At 44.2% G+C, this 26,798-nt stretch overlaps 1 protein-coding gene across 6 annotated transcripts; it reads right to left on the bottom strand.

The window, feature by feature from the left end:
- Positions 1-4,924: 4,924 nt before the first annotated feature.
- LOC128347666 (NACHT, LRR and PYD domains-containing protein 3-like) lies at positions 4,925-25,430 on the bottom strand. Of its 6 annotated transcripts, none has more exons than XM_053302601.1 (7): positions 25,094-25,231; positions 20,332-20,617; positions 19,595-19,615; positions 15,822-17,535; positions 9,547-9,633; positions 6,174-6,341; positions 4,925-5,616 (listed from the first exon to the last, which is right to left on the bottom strand). In XM_053302601.1, the coding sequence occupies exons 2-7, from the start codon at positions 20,597-20,599 to the stop codon at positions 5,523-5,525; spliced, it is 2,352 nt and encodes a 783-aa protein (XP_053158576.1). In that variant the 5' UTR covers positions 20,600-20,617; positions 25,094-25,231; the 3' UTR covers positions 4,925-5,522. The 6 variants fall into 6 exon arrangements, with proteins under 6 accessions (XP_053158576.1, XP_053158577.1, XP_053158575.1 ...); XM_053302602.1 differs by lacking the exon at positions 25,094-25,231 and adding an exon at positions 24,901-24,966; XM_053302600.1 differs by lacking the exon at positions 25,094-25,231 and adding an exon at positions 22,442-22,666.
- Between the last annotated feature and the right edge of the window lie 1,368 nt (positions 25,431-26,798).

The raw sequence follows: 26,798 nt of genomic DNA, 5'->3' as shown, positions 1-26,798 counted from the left end.
TAAAGCCTATGAATCTTACAAAAAGCAATCAGTATTTGACATGCTAGTCTGACTCTTACTCCACAAAACCTTTAACTCATTCATTAAACAGAATGAAATAACATCTAACCAGTGTTTATTTTGTACCTAATCTACTAAACCACACGTAAATGTTACAATCAAGCAAAGCACATCATCGACATAGTATGACTCACTACTATGACAACTCTCTACAAATCTCTCCCCAAAGTATGGGAGGTTCATAATTCTGTGAATCTGTCTGTGCATCATCTTCTCCTGAACTGCCCCATCTGCCTGAGTGGGAGAGGCAGTGTTCCAAATCTAAGTATAAGTACTCATGAGTAAGGTGATAAGCTGTGCTTGGAAAATCAGCTACTTTTACCTGGGAGTTATTCACACTCGGCTTCATGCTGCAGGGTAAATGTTGAGTGAAGCCACTTCGAATTATACTCACGGCACTGAGGGAAGCAGCCTCTCCCCTCTGCTCTCGGGTTTTATTTTGGTGCAAGTTCACATGGCATGCCTCCATGTTTTCCTTCTAGCCAATGGAGCGGGGGAGAGCTTTCTAAAGAGCTATATCTGCATTTCTAAAGAGAGTATCCCTCTTATCACGTTAATGATTCTATGTCAGTGCCTCTCCCTATTTGTTGCCGTGTTTTCAGAAAAAGTAGCTTAAAACCAGCATTTTAAAAACCTGGAAATACACTGAGATAAGCTAGAAATCGGAAGACAAAACCCAATTTGTGTGTGGAGTGCTTCCAAGGAACTTAAAGGGACTTCGGGGTAAGTTTGACAAAATAATAGAGCTGAAGGTTATCCCAAGACCTGAGAGTGATCATTTCCCTTTGAGGGTCACTTGCCATCTAACCAATGAGGGGATCATAGAACCCTCATTCAACCGCAGGGATGACCCAGAGACAAAAACCCCTGTTTTGGCCTAGAGAATTAAGTGGTCCCCAGAGTTGGAGGCTAGACTCACGAACTGGTGTTATTCAGAAGCAGGGATGGAGGAGCACAAAAAAATAACCCTAGTTTGCATTAAACAGTGTGAAGAACCCGCCCCCGAAGGGGCGATGGTGTCCAAGACTGAAGTGATTGCTAATTACGAAGCCTTGATTTCTCTACTTATCCCTTTACTGGTCAGAGGCACTCAAGCCAGGGTCAGGGCCGCCTCGCACGTATCTTACAACAAACCCTGGTTCGACCAGGACTGTAAAAAGGCAAAAAAAGTGCTGCTACAACTCTCGGCTGACCGCAAAATAAATAATACCTTATCTTTAGACACGAAATTCAAACAATATAAGGGAAGTTACAAGTCTCCGATTAAAGCCAAAAAGGAGGCCCTGAAAGAAAGACAATGGCTAGAACTTATAACGGCCCTTAATAATAAGGATGAAGCCAGTTTTTGGCGCTTAGTATCCGGGGTTAATTCGTTCCCCAGACAAATTCCAGTCCCGGAGGAAAGATGGGTAAACCATTTCACCAAAATCTATGCTGCCCCACAAGTACACTCAACCTTTCCATCTTGGCCCAGCATCCCCCCGGAGGAATTGCCTGCATGGCCTCCAGTTACCACTGAAGAAGTGGAGAATTTGATTGGACAGCTAAAGAGAGGCAAATCCCCAGGTAAAGATTATATTCCCCCCGATATTTTAAGGGCCAATTCTAGCTGTTGGGCTCCGCTCTTAGCTTCCATGTTCACTTACACAGACCGAACAACAAATATGCCCAATGGTTGGGGACAGGCAATTGTCGCAGTTCACAAAAAAGGCCCGTCTGATGACCCGTCGAATTATAGACCCATAAGTCTATTAAGCGTAATTGGTAAGCTATACGCTAAACATCTAAACTCCAAATTGTTGGATTGGATGGAGAAAGAAAACATTCTAGAACAAGAACAAGCGGGGTTCAGAAAAGGAAGATCTGTGATGGATCACTGTTTGGTCCTCCAGAGTTTAATAGAGAAATATGTTGAGGGCAGAAAGGCGCCGTTCTTTGTCGCCTTTATAGACTGTAAGAGTGCCTTCGACTCAATATCCAGGGATGCTCTGTGGGAGAAATTTGCAAACTCTTCTATTGACAAGAGATTGCTATCTCTAATATATAAACTCTACGAGAACACGAGTCTGAGAGTAAAATGCGACCACAATGGCCAATTATCCAGAGAGATCCCTGTAGGAAAGGGGGTCCGCCAGGGATGCATACTAGCCCCAGCTCTTTTCAATTTCTATGTAAATGGTATAATCACCCGCCTATGGCAAGTTGAAACTCATGCACCAAAGATAGGGGACAGGTGCTTACCTATCCTCATGTATGCAGATGACACAGCCTTATTGTCACAGACCAGAGTTGGTCTAAAACGAGCGTTAGAATGCTTGAGTCTGTTCTCCAATGAGGAATTTTTGGAAATCAACTACACCAAAACTAAAATCGTGAGATTTGCAAAGAAACGGGTTTTTAGATGGTCCATAGGTGGTGCTAGAGTACAGCAGGTGAAGTCTTACAGATACCTGGGGGTGGTGTTCCAGTTTAATGGCAGTACTTCTATGCACACCAGTGCCGCTAAATTGAATGCCACTCGATCTTCCATGGCAATTAGGAAATTTTTCTGGGCACAAGGTGGTGGCTACATTCCGGCAGCAAATAAAGCCTTTCAGGCTAAAGTGATACCTCAGCTGCTATATAGGATTCAGGTTCGACCGCCAAAAGATTTACAAGCTTTAGAAAAAGTCCAATCAGGCTTTCTGAGATCACTGTTGGGGCTACCAAAATGCATCTAGAGATTGGGCTATGGAAATTGGAGACCAGGGCCTGGCTTCTTACTATCCTGTATTGGATCAAGACTTATCTTTACCTGGTAGGACTTATACCTCATCTCCTTGCCGCTACCCCACAACCCCGTTGGTGTATGACGGTTGAGGAAAGACTCCGGAAGATGGGCTTCTGCCCAGCACAATTGTTAGAACAGGGTGAGCCAACGGCAAGATCCTTAGTTAAACAAAGGCTTAGGGACATAAATTTCCAGGAGGAAAGGGCCTCTATAATTAGGCCGCTACAATTCCTAAGCACCAAGAAAGATTGGGTCATAGCCTCTTATTTCTATACAATCTATTCACCAAAGCTTCACTGGGCGTTTACAAGAGCTCATTTGAATGCCCTACCCTCAGCGATGTTAGCAGAGAAATTTAAGAGAAAACCCTATGAGGAGAGACTATGCCCCTGCGGAGCTGCTCCTGAAACATTGATGCATTCACTGTTACATTGTCCACTTTATACTGATGAAAGAGATTTATTTTTATCTCAGTATCTGAAAGATCTCAAAAGCCTCTCAGTGGAGACGATTCTTATGTTTATTAGAAGATAGGGACCTAACAATATCCCTGGCGGTTGCTAAATTCTGTTACACATTGACCAAACTAAGAGAAGCTAGAGCACAGCAATCGGTTACTGTCAAAGATTCCTGATTTTATGTATTTGATGACATTTTAGATTTTGTTTCCGCTTTTGTTTTCTCTCTTTACTGTGTATATTCTGTGTATATTGATGTCTGATGTCGTAAATAAACAACTAACTAACTAATGATATGCATCCCTCCCCTATTGTGCGCACAAATCTTTTTTCAGTGTGGGCAACATTAGTCTGGATCTTAGCCATTCTCTCTGTGGCTGGACTCCAGGAATAACTTATCCAAGTCCACAATTTCAGTGCAAAATGAGGACTCATGTTTTGGCTGCTCAATCCCAAGTCAAATTCACCATCTCAAGCTGTTTCTGCATCTTGCCACAGTCCCCTGAGCACAATCATAGCATTCCACGAGCCCATCTGGTCTCTTTCCTTTTTAACGGATATTTGCTTTTAATTTCTGCCACGATCACAGTTTCTGAGAACAAGGGTCCCTGAGTGAACACATAAAATATCACATCTGCTTCTGCTTAAAAGCCATTTCCTAACACTTTCAGAAGAAATGCAAAGATTCAGTGCTGATGCTCTCCTTGAGGCACTCTCTGTGTGCCAAGACAGAACACTAAAGGTACACAGGGAGGCATTCTGAATAGTAGCTCCGAGGCTATGGAACCCTTTGAAACCCATTTGAGCTCAAGTCATGCTCTGTTTTGGAGGCAATGCAAAACCACTTTTTGTTTGCTTCCTTTTATGAGTCAGTAACAAGGGGAAAGAACACCAGGCACAATCTTGGCAAAATCCTATTGATTTCAGTGTGAGGGATTTAAGCATATGCTTAAGTCTCCTATTGAAATAAATGGCACTTGTGTGCTTCATTTTGGCAGGAGCATATCCTCTGATTTTAATTATATCACCCAAAACTTGTGTCTTTGGGTGGTTTACAATTAAAATCATTTAAACATTAAAAGTATTAAAACTATAAATATAATTAAAAGCCTGGGTGAACAAATATGTCTTCAGTGCCTTTTAAAAAGTTGCCAGAGATGGGGAGGCTCTTATCTCAACTGGGAGCACATTCCAAAGCCCAGGAGCAGCAACGGAGAAGGCCAATCCCCCAGTAACCACCAGATGAGCCGGTGGTAACTGTAGACAAACCTCTCCAGAAGATCTCAACAGGCAATGAGGCTCACAGTGAAGACGACGTTCTCTTAAAAAACAGGGCCTAAGCTGTTTAGGGGTTTACAAGTAATAACCAGCAGCTTGTATTTTGCCCAGAAACTTATCAGCAGCCAGTGTAGCTCTTTTAACACAGGAGTAATATGGTCTCTCCAAAATGACCCAGAGACCAACCTGGCCGCCACATTCTGTACCAACTACAGTTTCCGGACTATGTACACAGTAGGGTAATATGAACCCAAATACAGTCATTCACACACACAAATGTACAAGTGTGCAGATATCTATACACTCATAGAACATAATGTCTATATGAGGCTACAATGCTAAACAGAAACTACACAAATACACACATACCTCAAACATTTATATAAGGCATACAGGGCAATTACAAAGCAGTATACAACTTTCCAAACAACATAAACAAGGAACATGAGATATTTTTATTAGGTTGAATCAGGGGAGTAGCAGGAGGAGAGAAGGCATGCCCTCAGCTTTTGCCCGTGGGTTTCCCAGAGGCATCTGGTGGGCCACTGTGCGAAACAGGGTGCTGGGCTAGAGAGGCCTTGGGCTGGATCCAGCAGGGGACAGGGCTGTTCTTATGTTGGAACTGTGGTGCTTTGAACAGGAACTGCGAAAGAACTGGATACAATTATGATACCATAAAATGGTTGCCAACTTTCATAATGTTACTAATTTCTTATGGACAACAATTTCAGTACATGTGTAATAAAACAACAAGAATGTTTAACTTTTAGCCAAGCTTGAACAGCGTGTAGAATTATGCAGAGAGACTCAAACCAAAAGAAAAACTGGAGAACTGGTAGAAGAGTTTGTTTTTAAATCCAGTGATGACTCTTGTCAACTTTCTTGTCTGAGAAGGAATTCCAACAACTGAAGTTGATTGATTGATTAAGTGCCGTCAAGTCGGTGTCGACTCCGTGTCACATCAGCAACAAAAATGGTCTTGCTTTTATCTTTTCCTCTTGCTGTCTCAAGCGCTTTCTTCCTTTCTTACCAAATCCATATCCATCCAACCTGGAAGAAAACCCAGAGAGGCAAGTGAGTGCCTGGGGCTGAAGATACAGTTGCTGTGGATGAGCTGCCATGCCTTCCTATCTTTTATGGCAACGAGCAGCCTAGATGGGAAGGGTCCAGTGATTTATTAGGATCTGTTCAAGCCAATGAAGTGTAGAACTTCCTAAAAAGGAACCAGAAATGCTGCACTTCTTCATTCACTGCTATAGGCCTATGGTGTTTGAACTGCCTTAAAGCTGCTTCAAATGTGACAAAATTCCTACATAGAAAGAAGTTTTATGTAGGAAATAGCATGCAACTTGTCTGTAGATTACCACAAGACAACTTGCATGTTTCTCAAAGTGAAATGCATTTTTATCATACTCACCTAATGATCTAGACACTGTTGTTCTCAACTTAGACCAAAAAAAATCAAAGATGGCCATCTCTCCACTCACTAGCTCCCTTGGTCGCAGCCTCGCAGGAGCAATGACAATAGGGCAATATTATCCCACCCCCTTCCTTTAAGCTCTCTCCCCCATCCTTCCCAACACTCACTGCGTAATGAACAGACTCACCTTAAAAGGGACAGGCTGGTGCAGGTCTCCATGAGGTGGAGGATGAAGGGCAGAGATGTCTCTGTGAAGCTGTTGTCTAGAAGGCTAAGTCTTTGGAGTGTGTGGCTGGTGCTCAGAGTAGCACAGAGTTCTTGGGCACAGGCATCTGTGAGGTAGTTTTCACTAAGACTGTCAATGGCAAAGCAGAGAAACAGGCACAGCCAGATCACATACTAGGTCTAAAGATTTTCATTATTTCTTCAGTGCTTTGGTGCAAACAGAATCAAAAGCAATATGCAGATGACCCTCAGCTCTCTCTCTCCTTGTCATCTGATCCTAGGGAGGCGGTGGATGTTCTGAATCGGGGACTGGAGGCCGTGATGGGTTGGATGTGGGCTAACAAACTGAAATTGAATCCAGACAAGATGGAGGTAATGTTGGTGAGTAGGAGAGCCAATAGGGATGAGGAGATTTTACCGGTTCTGGATAGGGTTGCACTCCCTTTGAAGGAGCAAGTACACAGCTTGCGGGTACTACTGGACCCGGCTCTGCTTTTGGAAGCTCAGATGGAGGCGGTGGCCAGGGGTGCCTTTGCACGGCTTCGGCTAGTGCGCCAGCTACAACACTTTCTCGAAAAGGTAGATCTGGCCACAGTTACCCACACCTTAGTCATGTCACGGCTGGATTACTGTAACGCGCTCTACGTGGGGCTGCTCTTGAAGAATATTCAGAAACTGCTGGTGCAAAATGCGGCAGCTAGGGTTTTATCTGGAGCTGCCCAGTGGGAGCACATCACACCCATTTTGAAAGAGCTCCACTGGCTACCAGTTTGTTTCCAGGTCTAATTTAAGGTGCTGGTTTTGACCTTTAAAGCCCTTAACGGTTTGGGCCCAGGATACCTGAGGGACCGCCTGCTCCCAAGGGTTGCTGCCCGCTTGATGAGGTCATCTGAGGGGGCTCTGCTCTGGGTGCTGACAATGAGGGAGGCTCGGTTGTCGTGCATGCGGGACAAGGCCTTCTCTGTTGCTGCCCCCAGACTCTGGAATGCTCTTCCGGTGGCTATTCGCACCTCAGTCTCCATCACAGCTTTTAGAAAGCATGTTAAATCGTGGCTTTTTACCCAGGCTTTTATATGATTGTCACTGCTGCTGCTCTTTGTACTCTGTATTGCTTTTATGCTTGTGTTTTAAATTTTTAATCAGATTTGTTTTATATTTTTAGCTTAATATTTTAATTGGGTCTTTTTTACAATCTTGTTTTTAAATTTTGCTGTAAACCGCCTTGAGATTGTTTTAACAAAAAGCTGTATATAAATTTAACAATGAATGAATGAATGGCTTTTGGAAGCAAACTTCTAGCCCAACCAATTCTATCAGAACCACCATGACTCCTGTTGGTCTGTTGTGCAGAGCACTGCATCATCTAACAATGACTACATAAACAAAAGGTTCCAAAATGTTACTAAGGACACAAACTGGGCATTGGCTGCCACATTACTACCAAAGTGTCATTTTACTATGAAATGACAGCTGTGGGGTGTTGGCATGACTTTCATCAATAACCTTAGATAATGGCTATATATGTTAAGGATACTTTGAAGCCAAACAGCTACTGAAAGATACTTGTCATGAACTCTCCCAGTTTCTAGCAAGCCTCACAGTCTGTTCTTGATGAGAATGCTTCTTTCTGTTCAAGGCTAAAGCTGTGTTAGATTATGATGGATAAAGGTGTTGGGAATACTCTGAATCCTTGGAGAGATGTAAAGACAGGCCCTCTTCCAGCATAGCAAAGTGATCCACCACCACGACAGGTTGTCATGACCCCAGCTCCAAGAGGTTACTCGGCCTCTGTAAACGCCGAGCCAAATGGTACCACACCCCCAAGTTCCAAAGCAGGAAGAGTCCAAGGACTGTTGTGAGTCAGAGGACATTTGTGGATATGGAACTTAAGCTAGTGACTCCGAATAGCTGAGTAGGCAGCTTGAAGAATCAGCCTGATGAACGTCCAAGGCCCCTCACGCTCCTACGCCAGAAAGCACACCAAGAGGCTGCTAGGAGGACAGGCGCGCAAGCCTCCACATCTAAGTGCTGCCCACTCCAGGAAGTCAGGCCTCACATTCCATTTATTTATTTAAAACTGCTGCAGGCCTCCCTGAAACGGTTTCGCGTGTGTTGTTATAGTGCTCTCTTTACTGTGATACCAGGAAAGAACTTATCTCCCCTTTGTTAGAGCAATTTCCAGGAAGAGCTGACCCCTTTTATTTGAACTTCTGCCTTGAGGACCAAAATAATGAGGTCACTAAAGTGGTGGCGAAATTCTTCTATGTTGCTATTAGATTAAGATCTTCTTTAAGGTCTAATTTATAAGAGCTTACTGTTTTATTCTGTTTACTACGTATAACATTTTGGTGCTTTTTTTTAATGCTATTTAAACCAGACGTATCCTATTTTATAGTCTGAGGACTTCCTAAGTGCCTCACATCCATTAACAATAAGAATAAATATGAAGGTCAGGAGCAGTAAAGGAGCCACAGCATAAAACAATATAAGGTAATTTGAGTTCTAGAATCCAGAGATCCAAAAGGCCCGAGCTAATACAAAGATCTTCATCTTGAACCAGGGTTCCACTACAATTAAGACCCTGAGGTGGGTCTCACGATCAGTGAGACCCACCATAACGGGGTTAGCGGGCTTAGCCCGCGCAGACGATCGTCCAGTCTGCCCTGGGCAGCAGGATCAGCCGCCGACATGACTGCCAGCTCCGTTATGCAGACAGCGGGGGCTTGGGAGTTCGGAGGCCATGCGGCCCCCGGAAGTTGCAGCATGCTCTGCACGAGTGCACAGAGCATGCTGGAGACACACCTGAGCCAGGAGGCTGTTTTTAAGCCTCTCGGTCAGGGGTCTCCTCGTGAGTTGCCATGCTGCAGAGCCACACCGTAGCAACACACGCTCTGCTAAGCTGGGCTAAGGGGAGGGCTACGCAAGCGGGTTACCCGCTTGTAAACCACCGGGCTTGCCTGCGAGCCCGGTGGCTTACATGACCAGCAAAAATCGGGCTAGGCTCTCCTAGCCCAATTTTTTGCTGGTCATGAGAATAGCCTCCCTGTCTCTGGTCACCTATATTTTGTTGAATTAATTTAAAGACTGCCCCTAATCCAGATTATCTCGATTCCACTCTTGCCTCTTGTTCCCTGAACAACCTCTCACACAGTAGTGTCCAGATACGTTTTTCTGCTAACTGCTGCCTATCACTGGTTTTTTCTTGCTGCCAGCATGCTGCAGGCCTTGCATTCCCATTAGAACAGGCCACATACTCAGTAATCTGAACACTAAGACTGCAAAGGCTGCCCATCCACCCAACACATTATGTATACCTCTGCTCCCATGTTACTTACTCCAGAATCGTAATATTACAAGCTAGTTCCTTCAGAATGGCACAAAGAACTTTCACTCCTGAATTCCCAAGTTTGTTACTTCCAAATCTGCAGAAGAAAAAGACAGGTTCTGAATTGGTTCATTCTGAATTTGGGAGGAATATAAGGTGGTGTAACCTGCATGGCTGGGATCATGCCAAATCTAGGTTGGGACCAGAGCTGGGGCCAAGAGTTAGTGTCCCCCTATCCCTCTCACCATGGTCTCAATCCAAACCGGGATTTATGTGGCTGGTATCTCTGCATTTAAAAATACAGGCATGCAGACCTCAGCTGGATATTCTACATATCATCTAGCTTGGTCCTAAATTCCTAATCAATATGGACTGAACAGGCTTAGAAATGTAACTGCTAAAAGTTCAGTATCAGGAGGTGACTTTATGGAGTTGCAGGGTCCAGACAGAGTAAGGAGCCTTCTTATATCTGCAATCAGTCCACTTACTTTTAGATCTTCTATGCATCTTTTCTCTAACACCACAGTCCCTGACCTAGAGCAAACAAAACCTCAGAAATCTGCAGAAACTTTTTTTTAAAAAGGTGCCTGTAATGAATTTGGAAAAAATACTATATGTATATTCAAATAATTTATTCTGATTGATTATCAGAATTGATTGATTATCAGACAGAGATCTAATATACATTATAATAACAAACACACACACACTTACACTTCTATACCACCTAAGGCCTTTGGAGTCAGGTGGTATATAAATTCAATCAATCAATCAATCAATCGTGCAGAGACTATGAAGATTCTTACTTCATAGCCAACAGTTCATATATGTCCTTTTCAATCTGCAAATGGGCTTGTTAAACTTCAGTTAATTGTATGCCAAAACAGAGTAGGATAGTAATTGAAAATGTGATAGACTAACTTTTAAATTAAATTGAACAGTTGATTTAACACATGAGGACTGAAGATCAAAATTAATAAGGAGACAAACTCAACAGAGAAATTTATGAAGTGATCTTAGGCATAAAAACATGTGATTCTGGATATTTAGAGGTAAAGAGTCACAAGTGAAAAGTGGAGCTCCTAGTACACAAACTGAAAGGAACAGAAGTGTAGTGGAAGGAGATACTTGTCAAAAGAGGCGAAAGGCAAATAAATGATGCACTGAAGAGCCATACAAGAAGCGGGAAGAGGGAGATAGATGGCAGTGGTGCTGAATGGCTGTGAAAACACTGTGCAGAGTTGGAGTGGAGGAAAAGACACAGACAGTTTATTGCTCTAATCACAGACACACAAGTAGGGGCACAGAAACTTCAGGAACATTACTGATTTCTAAGCAGGCTGGGAGCCTGACTTCTGGCACACCTGTAGGCATTTACAAGCAAGAAAAACACAGTCACATTATACACTTGGAAGCAAAACCTTAATTACAGGGAGGAGGAATGAGATGATACCATTCTCAATGGCAAAGAGGAGAACGGCCAGCAGTGCAGATCTACAAGAAAATATGGACAGAAATAATCAAGGCCATGCCCTGATGTCAGTGTGAGACAATCAGTGCATTATTATCTCACAGAAGCCACTTGTCACAGGTCACCTCCACTCTGGGTAAAGTGCATTTGGGGATTTGAACTGGCAGACTACAGGCCATCCTCCTCCTTCTCACCCTGTGACACTACCTGACTCTTTCAGGCAGCAGAGTTTGCAGCAGAGACCTAGGGTTCTTTCTCTCCCAGAGAGAGGCCAGCCTAAGGAGCCAGTTGAAGTCATGTGCACTGGTAACGCAATGTGAGCAATCAAATGGAATTCCACACCACCTTTTGTATACATGGGAAGGAGAGCTGCAAACTTTTAATCAATACATTCAATCAATTAAAGCTTTAATTTTAAAGCTTTACTTTACTAATGGACGAGACTGAAAGTTGAAGATGTGTTTATGCTTTGTGGCTAGTTTAGTTCCGCTATATTATTGAAATGAAAGAGAAAATAGGAAAGGTGGCCTAAAAATAACTGATGGTGGTTTATTCAATTCTAGGTTCTCATACTTCCTTTAATATCTTATAAAAACCACCAATATTGAGATTCTGGTAATATGAAAGCTTATATAGATTAGAATGTACTCTGTAAAAAAGCTGAGATCTGCAGAGTTTTACTAAGAGCTCTTCCTTAGCAAACATTAGTAGGGGGGAGCCAAGTGTTTTGCATCCTCTGGTATGGAAACCCAGCAGACTGAGCCAGCTTGGCAAGTCCTACATCACCAATCCATTCATTATCCCTAGACAGGCCAGTAATTTCTTTTGAATCTTTCCATGTCAACTACTGCATTGATTTCATATGACTTCAGAAAAGGTTAAGAGTCTAATCCATTACTCTTTCATCACTACAGAATAGTAAGCTGGAGTCTCCCTCTCTTTTCCATTCATTTTGAAGCTGCAAGTGGACAGGAGGGAGCTCCTCCACTTTTGCACCAAACGAAGTACAGGGTGAAGTCATAGAAGCCGTAATGCGACAGGGGAGAACCCTTGTGCCATGGTCTCGCCTTGGGTTTTTGGATAGCACAGCCTGTGTTGCCCCTGCTTTTGTCTCTTAGTATGTTCTCAATTCAGGGCATTTTGGGAGGTGGATATCAGATGATAAAAGCTGGTGGGGGGCAGTACTGGGACAAGGGTAGTATCCATTCCAAACCAAATCAAACCATAATAAACTTTAAATGTTCAAGGTGTAAGGTAGCCTCAGGGGCTACAGTTTCCCATGCTTGTTGCAGCCAGTTTGTATTTTGAGTGTAGAGCTAATTCGAAAATCAATCACCAAATTCACAAAAGTAGAAGTAATTTGCTAGGTGCTCAGTACCAAATGCTGGGAGGATCATGTCCCAGTGGCTGGTGCCAGGTGCCATGAGGCTACAGCTGGCAGCCCTACAGATCAAACACCAGGGCAACTGATCAGAGAAAGGAACTAGAGGCACCTCCAGCTTGGGCATGTGGAGCGATTGCGTCTACTGCTCTAGTGTGTTCATTATTCCATGTTTGCACCAAAGCATCGACAGAATCACCAGCAGAGCCAATCCTGGGCTTTTGTGTACGTGCCCAAGCTGGAAATGGCTCTAGTTCCTTCCTCTGATCAGTTGCCCTGTTGTTTGATCTGTAGGGCTGCCAGCTGTAGCCTCATGGCACCTGGCACCAGCCACTGGGACATGATCCTCCCAGCATTTACACAAAAGCCCAGGGTTGGCTCTGCTGGTGATTCTGTCGATGCTTTGGTGCAAACTTGGAATAATGAACACACTAGAGCAGTAGACGCAATCGCTCCCAAGCGTCCCTCTCCAACCTGCTTTAAAGACAGTATTCGGATGAACTATGGGAATTGAAGTGGCGAGGTAGATGCCTATAGTGCAAGTGGAGGGAGACTCAGCACAAGTCTGAACGGGCACATCACAGCACACATTTGAAGATCTATAATCTGGCAGTGCAGGTGGAAAATAAGCAGTTATTTTCTGCCTACGTTGCTTCTGTAAAGTCACATCCAGCTGAGTTGTCTAGAGTTGTTAGGAAGCTAGTATGTACCCCCTCCCCTTGAATTTAAACTTGGAACCATCGGTCACTCGCTGTGACATTTTTTAATGACTTTTTTGCAGATAAAATCTCTCAGATTCAGGCCAAGCTGGATTCCATAGCTATTACAGAGGCTACTGTGGAGGTGTCCAGGAACTCCTCTTATGGGATTAGATTGGATCATTTTCAGTTTGTGACTCCTGAGGAAGTGGACAAACTGCTTCAGACTGTGTGTCCTACAACATGTTCTCTTGACCCTTGTCCAACTTGGCTTATCTCATCTGGTAATTATATTATCAGAGAGGGTCTGGTAAATATTATAAATGCTTCTCTGAGGGAGGGCAGGATGCCTCCTTGTCTTAAGGAGGCTATTATTAGACCACATTTGAAGAAACCCGCAGTGGATCCTTCAGAGTTAGCTAATTACAGACCTGTTTCCAATCTTCCATGGTTGGGCAAGGTGACTGAGCAGGTGGTGGCCTCTCAGCTCCAGGCAGTTTTGGATGATGCAGATTATCTAGACCCATTTCAAACTGGCTTCCATGTGGGCTAAGGGGTTGAGACTGCCATGGCCGGCCTGGTGGATGATCTCCGACTGGCTATTAACAGAGGGAGTGTGACTCTGCTGATCCTTTTGGATCTCTCTGCAACTTTCAATACCATTGACCATGGTATCCTTCTAGACCGCCTGAGGGAGGGGGGATTGGGTGGCACTATTATACGATGGTTCCATTCCTACCTCTCTAGTAGATTCCAGATGGTGTTGCTTGGAGACTGTTGTTCTGCAAAGCGAGAACTAAAGTGTGGAGTTCCAAAAGACTCCATACTGTCTCCAATGGTGTTTAACATCTACATGAAACTGCTAGGAGAGATTATCAGGAGATTTGGTGCTGGGTGTTATCAATATGCTGATGACACCCAGATCTATTTCCCCATGTCAACCTCATCAGGAAATGGCATATCTTCTCTAAATGCTTGCTTGGAAGCGATAATGGGCTGGATGAGAGATAACAAACTGAAGTTGAATCCAAATAAGACAGAAGTACTGACTGTGGGGGGCCAGGACCTGAGAGATGGTTTAGATCTGCCTGTTCTGGATAGGGTTATACTCCCCCTGAAAGAACAGATATGTAGCTTGGGAGTGCTCCTGGACCCAAAGCTCTCCCTGGTTTCTCAGGGTGAGGCAGTGGTCAGGAATGTTTTTTATCAGTTTGGCTGATACGACAGCTATGTCCATTTCTGGATACAAATGAACTTAAAACAGTGGTACATATGCTGGTAACCTCCAGGCTCGACTACTGTAAAGCGCTCTACATGGAGCTGCCTTTGTATGTCGTCCAGAAAGTACAATTGGTACAGAATGCAGCAGCCAGACTGGTCTCTGGAACAACATGGAGGGACCACATAACACCGGTTTAAAGGGAATTGCACTGACTGATGATATGTTTCCGGGCAAAATACAAAGTGCTGGTTATTACTTATAAAGCCCTTAACGGCTTGGGTCCAAGGTATTTAAGAGCGTGCCTCCTTTGTCATGAACTCTGCCAACTGTTACTATTATTATTATTATTATTACATTTTATATCCCGCTCCTCCTCCAAGGAGCCCAGAGCGGTGTACTACATACTTAAGTTTCTCCTCACAACAACCCTGTGAAGTAGGTTAGGCTGAGAGAGAAGTGACTGGCCCAGAGTCACCCAGCTAGTATCATGGCTGAATGGGGATTTGAACTCGGGTCTCCCCAGTCCTAGTCCAGCACTCTAACCACTACACCATGCTGGCTCTTTTGGAGAGAGGTTGCCACTGGCTCGTTTGGTGGCAACCCAGGACCCAGGGCTTTCTCTGTGGCCGCCCTGGGGCTTTGGAATATGTTCCCTGTTACAATGCTGAAATAAGAGCATCTCCTTCTCTGTTTGTTTTCAGGAAGACCCTCAAGACTCACCTGTTCTCACAGGTTTTTAATTAGCATTTTAATAATATGTTTTAATAATTGTTTTATGATACTGTTTTTGTTTTCACGCTGCTGTTTAATTGTTTGTATTTTAATCTGTGCTAATTTTTAAATATTGTTTTAAATTTTGTACACTGCCTAGAGATGTACATATCAGGTGGCATAAAAATATGATAAATAAATAAATAATCAATCAATCCTCTTAGCCTAAGAAGGGCCAATCCAGTGCCAGTCTGCTGACCTGCTGCCTTCCCTTAGTCTGGGCAACTGGTCACTCAGGGAGGCCATCAGATTCCTCCTTCTGTGCAACCAAACGACTGGCCATCAGCCAGCCATCTTGCTGGCTGCCCAAGGTGTTCATCTGTTCTTGGGCCTGAGCATCTGGTGAGGCTACAGAGAAGTCAGGCAGGGATACAGACTGTAGTGCAGACAGGAAGCCAGAGCCAAGACTGCAGTGTTTATGGCTGAGAGTTCCAAACAAATACAACAGGAAAGGGCATCAACTAGGAGGCAGGGGCAGAAACTAACAACTTGCAGGGAGCAGAAAAGCACTGTACAGAATGAGATCATGCAGCAAGCCTTGGAGCCATATAGCAGACAGTGGCAAAGGACTGGCTCTTCCTAGATTATGACTCCCAGGATCAGGAAGTTTCTGGTTTGTGATGTCTGTCTTCCTCCTGCAACTAACCCTGGGACTAGTCTAACCCACAGGGTTCCTGACCGACTCTGCACTGCTGAACAGCATTTTCTACTCCTGAAAACGCTATAGGATGGGGTCACTTACTCCAAAGTTGTACATGTTTTTATTCCTGGGGCCAGAGCCTTGATGTGATGAGACTTCAGCCGGCAAAAGGTTAGATCGATGGAGTGATCCTGGACTGAACTGTGCTGCAAGCAGAATGCCAGAACTCTGCAGTCCAACATGGAGACTGCCCTGTAAGAAAGGTCAATAGTTTGGAAAGAATGCATCACTCGCTCTGCAAATTCTGCTTCCTGGCTCTCAAACAAAGAGTGGAAAAAATTCAGCAGGCAATAGCCTTTTCTAGGAGGATGCTCAGCAGCAATCTCTTCTGCTCTCTGAAGTAAGAGAGGCTTCACAAGGTCAGATGTCTTACACTGTAGTGTTTGCTCAAGGAAGACTCGCACCTTTTCACTGCTCAGACCAAATATGAAGCGTAAAGTTAAAGTCAAATGTTCATTGCCTGGCTTCTCACACTCAATCAAGAGTCTCTTCAGGTCCCCTTCATTATTATCAGATGCTCCTGCTGGCTCTTCCTGCAGAATATACCACATAGCAGCAAAAAACTCCTGAAAGCAGAGGTGGAGAAAACTGTAGAGGCTGTAGCGGCCAATCCCCTTCTGAAAAGTTCTTCTGTCAAGAAACAGGTCTTTGAGATCAGATCCATCCAAACTGTGGTCCTTGAGATCCTTCTCCTCAAAGAAGATCTTCTGTTCCAGGATGCCAGCTTGTGCCATGGAACAGAGTTTTCTAAATTCACCCAGAGATGACTTCTTTAATTTCCTGGAGTCATGTTTAAGGAGATTGTGAGAAAATTGCACAAAGACCTTTGTAGTAGTGTCCAAGGTGTCTTTTATCTCATCTTCAGTTTCCAGTTCAACTTTAATGACATGACATATGATCCAGCACACTATAGGAATAAAGCAAATAGTAGACACTGCCGTGGTATCATCAATGAATCTCAGTGCTATGTTAGCTTTCCGCTCATCTTTAAAAAAATTGAAAAAATATTTATGGCGACCTTTTTCAGAGAAGCCAAGGATCTCCATGAATCTGGGAAACTTCAAGCACTCCTGTAGCCGCTCAGCAGCACCAGGTCTTGTTGTGATCAAGAGGTAAGACTTTGGCAAGAGTTTCTTCCTCAGCAGGCTGTTCAGGATATCTTTCATTGACACTTTTGAATAAGGACTGTTACAGATGTGATCCTCTGTAGGCTCTAATGAGAAACAAAGCTCATCAAAGCCATCGATGATGAAAAGCAGCTTTTCAGGACAGGCTAAGATTTCTTTCACTGGGGCATATGTATCCTGACACTGTTCTACAATAAGATCAATCAGGCTGTTGGCTTCTTCAGTAAGGCTCAGTTCTCTGCAGCGAAGGCAGAATACATAGTCAAACATATCCTGATAGAGCTCCCCAGCAGCCCAGTCCAGCATGATCTTCTGTATGGTCATTGTCTTACCAATCCCTGCAGGTCCCTGCAACACCACTGTTCTTGGGGTTACTCCTGATTCATCCGGCTTAAAAAGATATTTGATATCAGTTGAATAATCAGAACAGGTTTTTTCCAGTATCTCCAAGTGCTTCCTACCAATAGCAAGTAATTCGTGCTCCCTCTCCTTCTGAGGCCGATGCTTCTTGATAATTAGCAACTCAATGTAGCGTGAATTCAAAGGGGTACTCTCACCAAACAGACTGTTCCTGTCCTCTGTCAGCTGGTACTCTTCCATCACATTCTTAGCATACTTCTTTTTGTAGCCTGGTGCCATAAGATAAAGGGTGGATTCAGACTTACAATTAAACCATAATTCAACCATGTTTTGGGGTTACTGGCATGAGCCTTGAGATCATATGAGAGGGGAAGATCTATAGCCTCTATTTGTGGTTTAGAACAAACTGCAATCTGTCATTGCATCTGAATCCTACTTCTTTCTTCCCATAGTTTTCGAACAACTCAGAACAATAAATTGTGGTTTATTCTAAACCATGAATGGAAGCTGCAAATTTCCTTCCCTTCTGCACAAAAGGAAGGGGGAAGTGCACAAGCTCAAGTTCATATTAGTATCACTAAACCACAGTATTATATCCAAACTTAATGTTACATCCAAACCTAGTGCTGGATTTAGGTACAAGCTAAATAAGCTACAGCTCACATTATGAAGGGCCTCTGAATACCAAAAATATGATTAAATTTCAAGTTTAATGTAATTGGTTGAAACATAAAGGGAAAAAGACTCTTAAAACAGACATGATGATGATGATGATTGATGATATATATATTCTTACATGACTACACAATATTTATCATATTGAGTTTATAAATCTGTGCAGAAATAACTGCAAATTATATAAAAAATTTATTAGACCTGGGCCCAGTTTAGATAATCATTTACCATCATGGTTAAGGCAGTGCTCAACTCTTCAGAAGAACACTGTTGTAACTGTGAGCAGTGTGGCGAAGTGGCTTGAGTGATGTGCCAGGGCAGGCCTTCTGGCCTGTTCTGTAATGCTATAGCGCCCTTTATTTATTATATTTGTACACCACTCCAAACTTCTGTCTCTGGGTGGTTTACAGCAACATAAAACAAATTAAAACCTTAAAACAAATTAAAAACAAAAGCTTAGTTTAAAAGCTTGGGTAAATAAATGTGTCTTCAGAGACATTCTAAAAGTTGTCAGAGATGAGGAGGCTCTTATTTTAGCAGGGAACGCATTCTAGAGTCCAGACTGCCAGTCTGTGTAGACAGTACTGAGCGACCAATGGTCTGACTCAATATATGGCATCTTCCTATGTTCCTAGAGTCTTGGGGCAGCAACAGAGAAGGCCTGTCCCTGAGTAGCCACCAGACAAGTTGGTGGCAACTGCAGACGAACCTCCCCAGATGGATCTCAATGGGCAATGGGGCTCATAATGAAAAAGACACTCTCTTTTAAGCCTGACACAAGTCAGGGCCTCAACATGTCATAATCTAGCCCTGTCCGAACCCATCCAAAGTGGAAGGATCCATCATCTATGTCAATACTGTAACATACTAGCCTAATGCAAGAGATCTTCGGGAGGTTTGATTATATTGACCACTGGACCCTCACAGCTACTTTTCTTCTACTCAAAACTGTCAAAGGTCTGTGTCTGCAAGCATACAAATTGAATTTATACAAATAAATTCAAATACTTAGAGGCAAGCTCTCCCAAACAGTGTTTGCCCACACTGTTACTGAGAACTGTCCAGAGAGACACCTAAATTGCCATTTACCTCTTCCACCTGCTGGCTGGTCATTTTAAAAATTGACATTCCACCTCTCAACAAAATAACTTGAAGAAATTTATTAAAAGGTCAGTATTAAGACAGAATATCAATAAAAGCTAAAAAGAAAAACGCAGCAGCTAAAATCCACAATAGAAAACTAAAACTCTAATCGCAGAAAAATAAGACTTGTATAAGTTCATCATAAATTAGTTCATGCACCCACTCTTTGCTATTAAGAAGAGGAGGGGCAAACTGAACCCTGCCTGCACTCATTCCACCAGGGTTGGAATATCATGCTCCAACTCTTCAGCACGGCTGCCAGGATTCTTTCATTATAAACCTTGTCTGGCAACTTCACAACTTCCTCACCTCTTCCCCACAACAGCAATGTCCACTGTTCTACCTTCAGTGCTGCAGTTTTCAGGCCCCCTGCCCCTGCACACATATTCTACATATTATTGAGCCTCTAGACTCTTGCTGACTCTCTTGGCTGCAGGCCAAACATTATGACAATGTACCCACCTACCTTAAACTAATAACTGCAATAGGTTTTGATAGGGGCTCACATACCTTGAACTCGCTCCCCGACCACTGGAAAAGAAATAAAATAATCTCAGACAGCATTATACTGTGAAAAGCAAGCCTTTTCACTCTAGTTTACAGTAGTGAGCCTACTGTGTATGACATAATTCTAAGACTGATAATAAATCCCAAACCATTTGCCGCAAAACTGAGTGCTAGTCAGCTTTGAAACAGCAAAGAGTTTACATCAAGTATAACTTAGAATAAAAATCCATTCCACATAATCTGGATTATCAAGCACGTGAAGTGAAACATATCACAATTCATTATGGCCTAATGGTCTTAAACTAGTAGTGGAAAGCAAGGAGTGGGTGGGAGAAGCCAAGGGCATGGTTAAGTGCTGCCCAAGTCTTGCGACGGGTGTCAGCAGGGGTCTGCCCTTCCCTCCCTCTCTAAGCTACAAAACGTTAGCAGCCCTTTGAGGCCCAGAAAGGGAGAGCGGTGTCAACTGCATGTGCACTCAGTTAAGCACTGCCCAGTGTAAAGGTGGTGCTCAGCATGAGCACATGAGGCATGTAGCTGTGACAGGGTGTTGGTGGAAAGAATGGAGGAAGTGCAGCAGGAGGGGAGGAGAGGAGCAAAAGGGTGGTGGAGGAAAGGACTGAAAGCAAAGTGGGGGCAGGGTCAGCCAAACTGGGTGTCCATGATTATCCTCTAAACAATTACCAGCAAGACTAGACTAGAGCCAGTTATATATAGTCTACCATGCCTACACACATCCATACCCTTGCGGAGTTCAGAAGCATTGTTCTTGAGACCGATGTCCTCAAAGATAGTCTCCATTAGGGTAGCAGCCTTATCCTCGTAAAACTCTACCAGCAGTTCCACCAGCTCTTCCCGTTTTGACTTCTCCAGCCGCCCAAATGGAATATTCTGATCCCCAGGAGCAGCCGTGGTACGCAACTTGAACTTAAATTTATCAAACTCATCTTGACCAAGGTCTTCCAAGGCATCGAGCAGGAGGTTGTGCATGATTGCTCTCCTTGATTCCATTGCTGAGTTATGACCAGACTGCAAGCAGAGAACCACTTTCTGAATACGAAATGAAAATATGTGCTCTACGCAACACACAGTAAGTGATCAATAATAGCACCTGTACCAACTGGGCCAAGAGGCATATTTTAAATTAGTGGTTCTCTTATATTCAGCAGGGATAAAGCAACTGCCCCAGTTCAATCCCTCTCCAGTGGCTGTTGCTGGTGTTTCCACTCTGATCTTTTCTTTAGACCATCAGCCATTTTGGATAGAGAACCATTTGCTTATTCCTTTTGCTGGGTAAACCACTCTGATAACTTTTTAAAATTGAAGAATGGTATATTCAATTTAATTAATTAATTAATTGATATTAATAATAATAATTATTATTATTATTGATAATAAAGCATTTTCTTAATCCTTAAACAATCAGCATTGAGAGGGGATCTTCCAGCATTGCTGGGGCACAGGGGTGGAGGAGAGTGCCAAATAAAAAAGCACTGCCCATGATCTTTTGGCTTCTTCTCTTCTTTTGAGAGATGTTATTTTAAGCGATGCTACTTGCACATTCACATCTGTGAATCAAAAGAGGAAAGGAGGCCAGAAAATAGCATCTTGCAGCCAGGGGAGCCAGATCATCATCCTAGAGTTGCATCAGGTACATTTTGGAGGCCTGAGGGTGAACAGCAGGGAGGGAGAATGACTTAAAAGCCAAACTTTGGAGAACTGGAGGAAGAACTAAAGAACTAAAGAATAACCCAGGGTTATTACCTGGTCCCTAAAGCCCACCTGCCCACCTCTTCTCTACTGGCAGGTGTGTCACATCAAATTCCAAGAACAAATAACATTTTGGAGTCATGGTTTCTGAAAAATCCTGTTCTGGAAGCAAGAAGTGCAGAATTACACAGGAAGCTGCTTTATACCAAATCAGGCCATTGATCCATCTAGCTCAGTATTGTCTAGGAAGCAGCAGCAGCAGCAGCTCTGCAAGGTTTCCGGGAACCTTGAACCTGGGAACTTCTGAGTGCAAAGCAGGTGGCTCTACCACAGAGCTAAGCCCCCTTCCCCAAAGATACCCCCAGCATTGACTGGCAAACAAGATACAGGCAGCTTCATTTTACAAAAGTCACTAGGAGCAGCAGCTAGCTGTAGTCAATGCAAATAAACATGAGCCCTTATTCACATCTGTGTATACACTGAGCTTAACCTTCACCCCATCAAAATTCTGTACTAAGGCTGCCCAGGTACTGTCCCAAGAAAAGCTGAATTATGTGATCTCTATATATGCTTCAAACTAGCACATATTTGCATATTTTGCAAAATATATCCCTGCTTCTGACAGTCTTGGAGCAAGACAAGGTGCTACATGAAAGTATCATTCTTGTCCACTACAAATCCTGCTTGGCCCTTGTTCTGAGATTTTACCAGGCATTGTATGGCAAGGCTGGTCCTCTCTCCAAGCATCCTCTCCCTCTGCAAAACCCTCAACTAGCATTGTATTCACTCAGTAGCAGCTGGTGGGCACTGGAGCAGCAGGGCAGGGGAGAACCTTGTCACTGAGGTAGAAGCCTATCCCCCGCTTTCCTCCACGCCAGTGGGCTTGGGTATTTACCCAAGCCTGTCAGCAATGAGGAAAACAGAAAGAGCAAAAAAGCAGGGCAAAAGTAGGAAACAGAAAGGTTTTATGGAGTGGAGAGGAAGAAGGCAGAAAGCAAAAAAGCCAGAACAAAAAGCAAGGAGAAAGTCAGAAAGCAGAAGGGAAGGGCAAAAGACAGAAAGAGGGACAGAAAAGAGAAAGCAGGGATTGCATCCCCTCCCCGCTCCCACCAAACCAACAAGCTAGTAAAAGATCAGACTTACCAGCAGTAAGGGAATACTTCCGAGCATGGAGCTTCCTGCAGCCCCTCCTCCTCTGCCTGAAACATCTTCTTTTGGTCTTACTGGCTGAAACAGCTGCTACTCTAGCCACTCCGGCCAATCGGATTCCTGGGGTTCTCCTCCTGGTAGGGATGTGCACGGAACCGTGGCGGGGTGGTTTGAAGGTGGCGGGGGTGCCACTTTGAGCAGGGGAGGGTGTACTTATACCTCCTGCTGCTTTCCCGCCGCCAGCGTCCTTCAGTAAGACAGTTGATCGGGGTGGCAGCGTACCTCTCTGCCGCTCCGTTGCCCAGATATGGCCAGAAGTCCCCAACGTGCTGGCGTGCACAGGCGCACTGGGGACTTCTGACCATATCCGACCAAGGGCAACGAGACGGCAGGGAGGTACGCTGCCGCCCCGATCAGCTGACTTACTGAAGGATACCCGCGGTGGAAAGCGGTAGGAGGGGTAAATGCACCCTCCCTCGTTCTTAAAGTGGTGCCCCTGCCGCCTTCAAACCAGCAGAACCACCAGTTCTTCGAACCGGTTCAGAGGCCCATAAAGGGCCTCCAAAACAGTTCCATGCACAACCCTACCTCCTGACACTGCCCTCAGGAAGAAGAGGAAAATGTATTAAAAATATACTCCCTGAAGCATCCAGGATGTGCATTTTAACCCATTATTTAGTTCTTCCTGGGGGCAGTTCCAGGAGGAGCCCCCTAGGAATCAAATTGACTGGGGCAGCCTGAGTAGCCGCTGTTCCAGCCAGTTAGACCAAAACAAGTTAGAGGCAGGGGAGGAGAGGCTGGAAGAAGCTCACTGCTCTGAAGGTGTCCCTGGCTGCTGGTAAATGTGATCCATTAGCTTGTTTGTTTTTGTTGGGGGGGGGGCACTGCCCCTCCTGCCCTTACTGACCAGCCACCCCTGTATTCACCAAACCAAAACAGTCTCCATCTACAGCTTTGCTTTCTGACATCTCATGACTTAAAGGTGTTTTGGTGTGGGCATACCTAAGATTTTGTGTGTGTGTTGGCAAAGTCATTTCTGAAGCCACAGCATTACAGAAGAAAGCTACTGTTACATTACTGGGATCTACATGCTAACAAATGATGGTCCAATTCCAGACAACAAAAGCACATATTTAAATCTGATGAACACACAAGTGCCTATATATCTAGGAGGCTGCCTGCTCCCATTTGAAGCTGCCCATTCTTTGAGATCTGTGAGGGCTCAGAAGCACTATTCTAGGTGCCCTTAATTTCAGAGATTAGGCAAGTGGTAACTGGAGAAAGGTCACCTTTTCCATGATGGCATCCAGGCTGTGGAACATCTCTTCCAAATTCATTCACATGGGGCTTACCCTGTCCTTTAGGTGCTAGGATATGACTATTTTTCAGACAGTATGACTTTTGCTGTACAGTCATCCCTCGTCAACCATGGGTTTCCCAATCGCGGTTTTAAGTATCCATGATTGGGAACTGGTGGCAGGCCTCACCAACCGCTATCTGAGTATCTGTGGTTTGGTGAGGGTTTTTTTGTTTTGGTTTGGTTTTTTGTTTTGCAGTTTTGGGATGGTGGGGTTTTTTGTTTTGCAATTTTTGGAGCTCAGGGTGATTTTTCAGGATCAGGGGTGATTTTCAGAGGTTCCGGTTGATTTTTGGGGGGTCAGGGGGTGATTTTCAGGGTTCCCATTCACTTTTCTTACTGTCTCATGGTGATTTGGGGGATTTGGAGGGATTCCCTCACCTTATTTTAAACTGTATTTTGTGGTCTTTCCATGACCGTGATTCCTCTAACCCCGTTTGCCATTTATTTCAATGGCTTTCCTAATGCGAATTCACCAACCACAAAGTTTTCCCGGAACAGAACCCTTGCAGTTGGCAAGGGATGACTGTAGTTGTTGTTGTTGTTGTTGCTGCTGCTTTATTGACAGAGGCACTCTTACCCCTGGACTTCCGGGTCGAAGTCCAGGGCCCTGGGGGCCTCCCAATCCTTTTTAGCCTGTCCCAGGTGGTGTGGTTGCATTAAAAATACTGTGTGTGTGCAAGGGGTGGGGGCTGTCTGCAAAGGCCTTTAGGTCCAGGCTCCAACATCACCTAGGTGCACCTGTTTATTGATGAGGGATTTAATTTTCTCTTTCCTTGTTACATATTGGTCGATTTTAATTTACTGTTCATTATTCTGCTTTTTCCTGCCTATTAGTGCTTTGAAAGTTTTTTAACTGAAGGGCAGCCAGCCAGGATATAAAGCTCCCCCTCCTAATAAAAACAAGTTTTGCTTTCTTTCTTTCGAGCGAGCGCAGGGACACATGTGGGCTTGCAATTGGCTTCAAAGATCTGACGTTATTTTAGCATGGTCATCATCAGGGAGTCCATCCCCACACAAAGTGCTGGAGTAAGCCCAGTCCGCCAGACATCTCCACCCCACCCCCGCGACGATGCCCCCGCACCCCGGGAAGAACCTCTCAGCCGTTTCTCTCCAGTCCAGTCCTGCTCCAGTAACAGACGAAGCTCTGGCAAGAAGTCCCTCCTCTCCGTCTCTGCACGGTAGCTCCCCTCTTCCAGCTGCCCTGTCCACAACGCAAGCAGCCTTTTGAGTTTTATCTTCTCACTGACGTTTCAGTGAAGCACCCTTTGAAGGGAAAAAAAACTCACCTTTTCCAGTCGAAGTCGGATAAGGATGGAACTTCAGTCCCCCCAGCCAAAAATGAAAGCGAAAGTAGCGTTTCGCGGAGAGGAAAAGGAACTGGGAGGGGTGCACGATTTGGAGACAGGAGGACTGTGTACTACTGCACATGATATCCCCCAAGCTTGACGTCAGGCCAGGAGTCAAGCGTTTGGGGTTAGGCCTAGCTGGAAAAGCTCCCACCTCTTGTCATTTTTTTCCAAAGAAGGACTGAGGTGGGAAGAATGCTTCGGTTCTTCACTAAGAAAGACTACCAGCGCCATCACTCCTCCTCTGATGAAACTGCGTCAGTTTTCCTGCAAATAAACACTCTGCCAAAGATGAACACGCGGGACAACGCATGGAAACTAACCGCGTCTAATCACGTGATTTGGCTTTTCACACAATTGTTAATACTTTGGCAGAATCTGGAGTGGAAGAGGGCAAGGGAAGGGAGAACAGGGGCAAATGAACACGGAATGACACACTGACCACTTTCTTAGCCTTCGGAAGACATAGCTTGTTTCCCTTGCAAGCATGAAGGCTGGAATCGAGAGACTCTTTCCAGGATCCAGAGCCTCTCTTCCATTGGGGGCGATTAGGACTCCCCTTCCCACCCCTAATCTGAAGCTATGATGAACAATGTAGATCTAAGTTTATCTTCCAGGATCAGAAGAATTCTTCTGCGCTTAAGCAACGGGTAGGAGGTGGAATGCTGGAGCTCCATGTGTGAGAAAGTGCCATACAGTCCGATCCTTTGCATGTTTACTGAGAAGTTACGTTCAAGAGGACTTACTCCCAAATAAGGACACATAGGACTGCTGCCTTAGCAGCATACCAGATACCTAAAGCAAACCTGCAGTTTTTATTTGGCAAAAGTTTGTTTTTAGTAGCTTCCATTAGTGCTGTGCCAGCATATACCTCAACTTTTTCTCTCTCACAGGGATGCAACTTCTATTTCCGTCTCTCTTTGCTGCTTATTTCCCAATTGGTGGGTGAGTGGGGATGGTGTTTATATGTGTAACTTTGTTTAAAAACAAAAAAGGAACTATAATGACTTTCCGGTCTTAGATAACAGAAGCCAACAAAACTTCAACTGAGCTTCACTGAAAACCCTTTTCATTTGAGGGGGCCTGTTCTCAGGGTTACTTTTAAAACACTTGCTCAGTCATTCACACAGAAACATGTACATGTGTAGACACCTGTATGCATACTCAACATAATGAGGCTTTAGTAAACTAAGAATAAGGTTCATCTGAAGGTAGAGGGCACTTTGTACCAGTCATTCATCTTTTTTCAAAAGGTTTTTGTCAGCTTGAAGAATTACACAATTTAAAAAAATTGTCTGGAGCTTTCACTTCTGCTTATTGAAGATAGTTTTCGGTGACTAGCTTGGCAGCATTTTCCTTAATTAACTAGAGTCAGAATGACCCATATCGCTGTGTAATTGCAAGTCAAATAACCGCCAAATGTTAGCTTTGCTGGTGGGGGGCAGACACTGCTTCATAGTCGCCAGTGTGTCCAAACTTAGTAAGTGTCCAAATTAGTAAGAGATTACTAATACGTGGAGGCTTCACTGAAAGCCTAAAGCATGTATGACAGGGTCTTCCTTATTTGCACCCAAATAATAATAAGGAAATAAGTGTAATTTTCTTATGTCAAAACTAAATAGCACCTCCTCCTCCAGCTTCATCT

Source organism: Hemicordylus capensis, chromosome 2, assembly GCF_027244095.1.
Source record: "Hemicordylus capensis ecotype Gifberg chromosome 2, rHemCap1.1.pri, whole genome shotgun sequence".
In the NCBI taxonomy this organism is placed as follows: Eukaryota; Metazoa; Chordata; class Lepidosauria; order Squamata; family Cordylidae; genus Hemicordylus; species Hemicordylus capensis.
The sequence above is the reverse complement of the archived record's forward strand: the minus strand, read 5'-3'. Positions and strand labels throughout refer to the sequence as shown.